General features: G+C 46.9%; 1 protein-coding gene across 1 annotated transcript; it reads left to right on the top strand.

Moving 5' to 3' along the window:
* Positions 1–288: 288 nt before the first annotated feature.
* Positions 289–2,133, top strand: LOC104626582 (transitional endoplasmic reticulum ATPase-like; the record flags this gene model as incomplete). The annotated part of the gene is made up of 2 exons (XM_010294528.1): positions 289–501; positions 1,825–2,133. Coding segments are annotated over 2 exons (522 nt in total), but the record flags the coding sequence as incomplete, so codon positions are not given.
* Positions 2,134–2,550: the final 417 nt, after the last annotated feature.

Below are 2,550 nucleotides of genomic sequence, written 5' to 3'. Positions count from 1 at the left end.
GTCCAGGTAGACAACATCCACAGCCTTTCCCTCATCCACTAAGCAGGTCACCTCATCATAGAAGGAGATGATGTTAGTCAAGCAGGACCTGCCTTTCATAAACCCACGCTGGCTGGGCCTGTTCACCTGGTTGTCCTGTGCATGCCATGTGATGGCACTCAAAATGATCTGTTCCATAACCTTCCCTGGCACTGAGGTCCCTTCCCAAACTGTTCTATGATTCTAAGATACAGACCTGTTCTGGCTCATCATGAGAGGTGTTTGTTTGTTTGGTTTGTTTTCCTTCAGTATCCTGTGGAGCACCCAGACAAGTTCCTCAAATTTGGCATGACCCCATCAAAAGGGGTTCTGTTCTATGGGCCACCTGGTTGTGGTAAGACACTGCTGGCCAAAGCCATTGCCAATGAATGCCAGGCAAACTTCATTTCTATCAAGGGACCAGAATTGCTCACCATGTGGTTTGGCGAGTCTGAAGCTAACGTACGTGAGATCTTTGACAAGGTAAGTGTATCTTCTACTTGTGCTATGTTTGTGCTGAGATACCCCCAAAACATTTTCTCCACTGCATTTGTCTTACTGCTGGCCTGGTTTTTGTTTGTGTTTTGTGTTTTCCCCACTTGCACTGAGAGCAGAGGCTGCTTTTCTGATTAATTCACTATGGCAACATAGCTATTTAAATGGTTTTCTCCTGCTGCAATTTATATCTGTTGTTACAGGATGATAAATGCCCCAGTGTCTTAGCAGTGAGGCTAGCATTAGGATGGCATAGATATTCTCTGCATGCCTGAAAGCTTACTTTGACACCTCATTAGCCATCACCTTCTACAGATTTTTGAAACAAGCTATGGGTTGTTCTTCTGCAGTTGGACTACATGATCATTGTCAGTCCCTTCCAACTGAAATATTCTAATCTAGTCTATTCTTTTCCTGCAATATATATGGCTTAGAAAGGAGCTCACTTCTACCCAGTTCCCCCATAAGTAGTGTGATCTCCTGTCCCAGGAGGTATCTGTGTGGATTATCTTGGGAATCTTCACTCTTGTGGTCAGGGAAGGTGCTGAAAGAGCAAAGCTGGAAGGAGAGTGAGAGAGAAAAATTTAGGTTGAGAGGGAACCTCAGAGGCCATCTGGTCCAGCTGTTTGTCCAGAGCAGGGAGATAACCTGGAAATTCAAGTTGCACAGGGCCTCATGTTCTGAACATGTGCTAAGGATGGAGAATCCCTGACCTCTCTGGGCCTTGTGCTAGTGTTTGAGCTCTCTCATTGTGAAGAAATTTTTTTTTTCCGTATTTCTAACTGGAACTGTCTTTGCAGCCATTTGTGCCTGTGGTCTTTCATCCTTTCGCTGCACATTTCAAAGAAGGATCTGGCTCCCTTTTCCCTATGACTACCCATTAGGTAGCTGAAGACAGTGATTGGATTTTACCCTTCCATTTGATATATCTTGCCTACTGATACTTGAGTGCCTAAATAACCAATTGATGTCCCCAGATCTTGCAGGGAGAGTTCTGGTCCAGGCAAATTGGCTCTAGCTTTCCCTCTAGGCATTGGAGTTACCACCCTTCTGCTTGGTTCACAATGCTCCTAGCTTTGAGGAAATACAGCTTGTTGTTCAGGAGAATTTGATTGAGGGTTAGGAAAAATTTATTGAGGGTTTGTGTGGCAGGAGACTTCCGGAGCAGCTCCTCCAAGCTCTCCTTATGGCAGCAGTGCTCTGGTACTCCTTTGAGCTGCATTAACTGTAGGGTAGGCTTAGTGTGAAATCAGCACGCCCCTTGCCTGGTGGTATTAACATGGAGTAATTGTTCCCATTTGCTTATTGCAGGCCCGCCAAGCAGCCCCTTGTGTGCTCTTCTTTGATGAGCTGGACTCCATTGCAAAGGCTCGAGGTGGAAATATCGGAGATGGTGGTGGTGCTGCAGACCGTGTCATCAACCAGATCCTGACAGAGATGGATGGCATGTCCACCAAGAAAAACGTCTTCATCATTGGTGCCACCAACAGGCCAGACATCATTGACCCAGCCATCTTGCGCCCTGGCCGCCTGGATCAACTCATCTACATCCCCCTGCCTGACGAGAAGTCCCGGGTTGCTATTCTTAAGGCCAACCTGAGGAAATCACCAGTTGCCAAGGTAGGATCTGCACCCTGACTGCGTCTGACTTGGGTTTGCCGTGTGCTGTATGTGCTCCTCAAGCTGGGGATAGAGTTAGGGGGCTGGTGACTGCTCCATGTGGTATGGAGCTGGGAAACCTTCAGTCCCTGAAGGATGGAAATGAAGAGGTAGGGGGAGGCTTGAGCTCTGAGACTAGGTATCAATGAAGCTAGGTGTTGGTGTCTGGCACAGCAGGTCTTTGTCACATAGTGGAGTTCTGCCCACAGTGTGTGAACAGGAAAGCATGTTATGGCAAGATGGAAAAGATTCTTGTACTCTGACGGTTCCTCTTCCATTTCCATTTCCCACCCTTGTTTTCTACATTTACTTTTCTTTCACAGTTAACTGTTGCTAAACTCTATCATAGGCAAGGGCTATGTCCCTTGCCTGGGGAGC

Source organism: Phaethon lepturus, unplaced genomic scaffold, assembly GCF_000687285.1.
Source record: "Phaethon lepturus isolate BGI_N335 unplaced genomic scaffold, ASM68728v1 scaffold30469, whole genome shotgun sequence".
In the NCBI taxonomy this organism is placed as follows: Eukaryota; Metazoa; Chordata; class Aves; order Phaethontiformes; family Phaethontidae; genus Phaethon; species Phaethon lepturus.
This window is presented reverse-complemented; position numbering and strand designations above follow the sequence as displayed.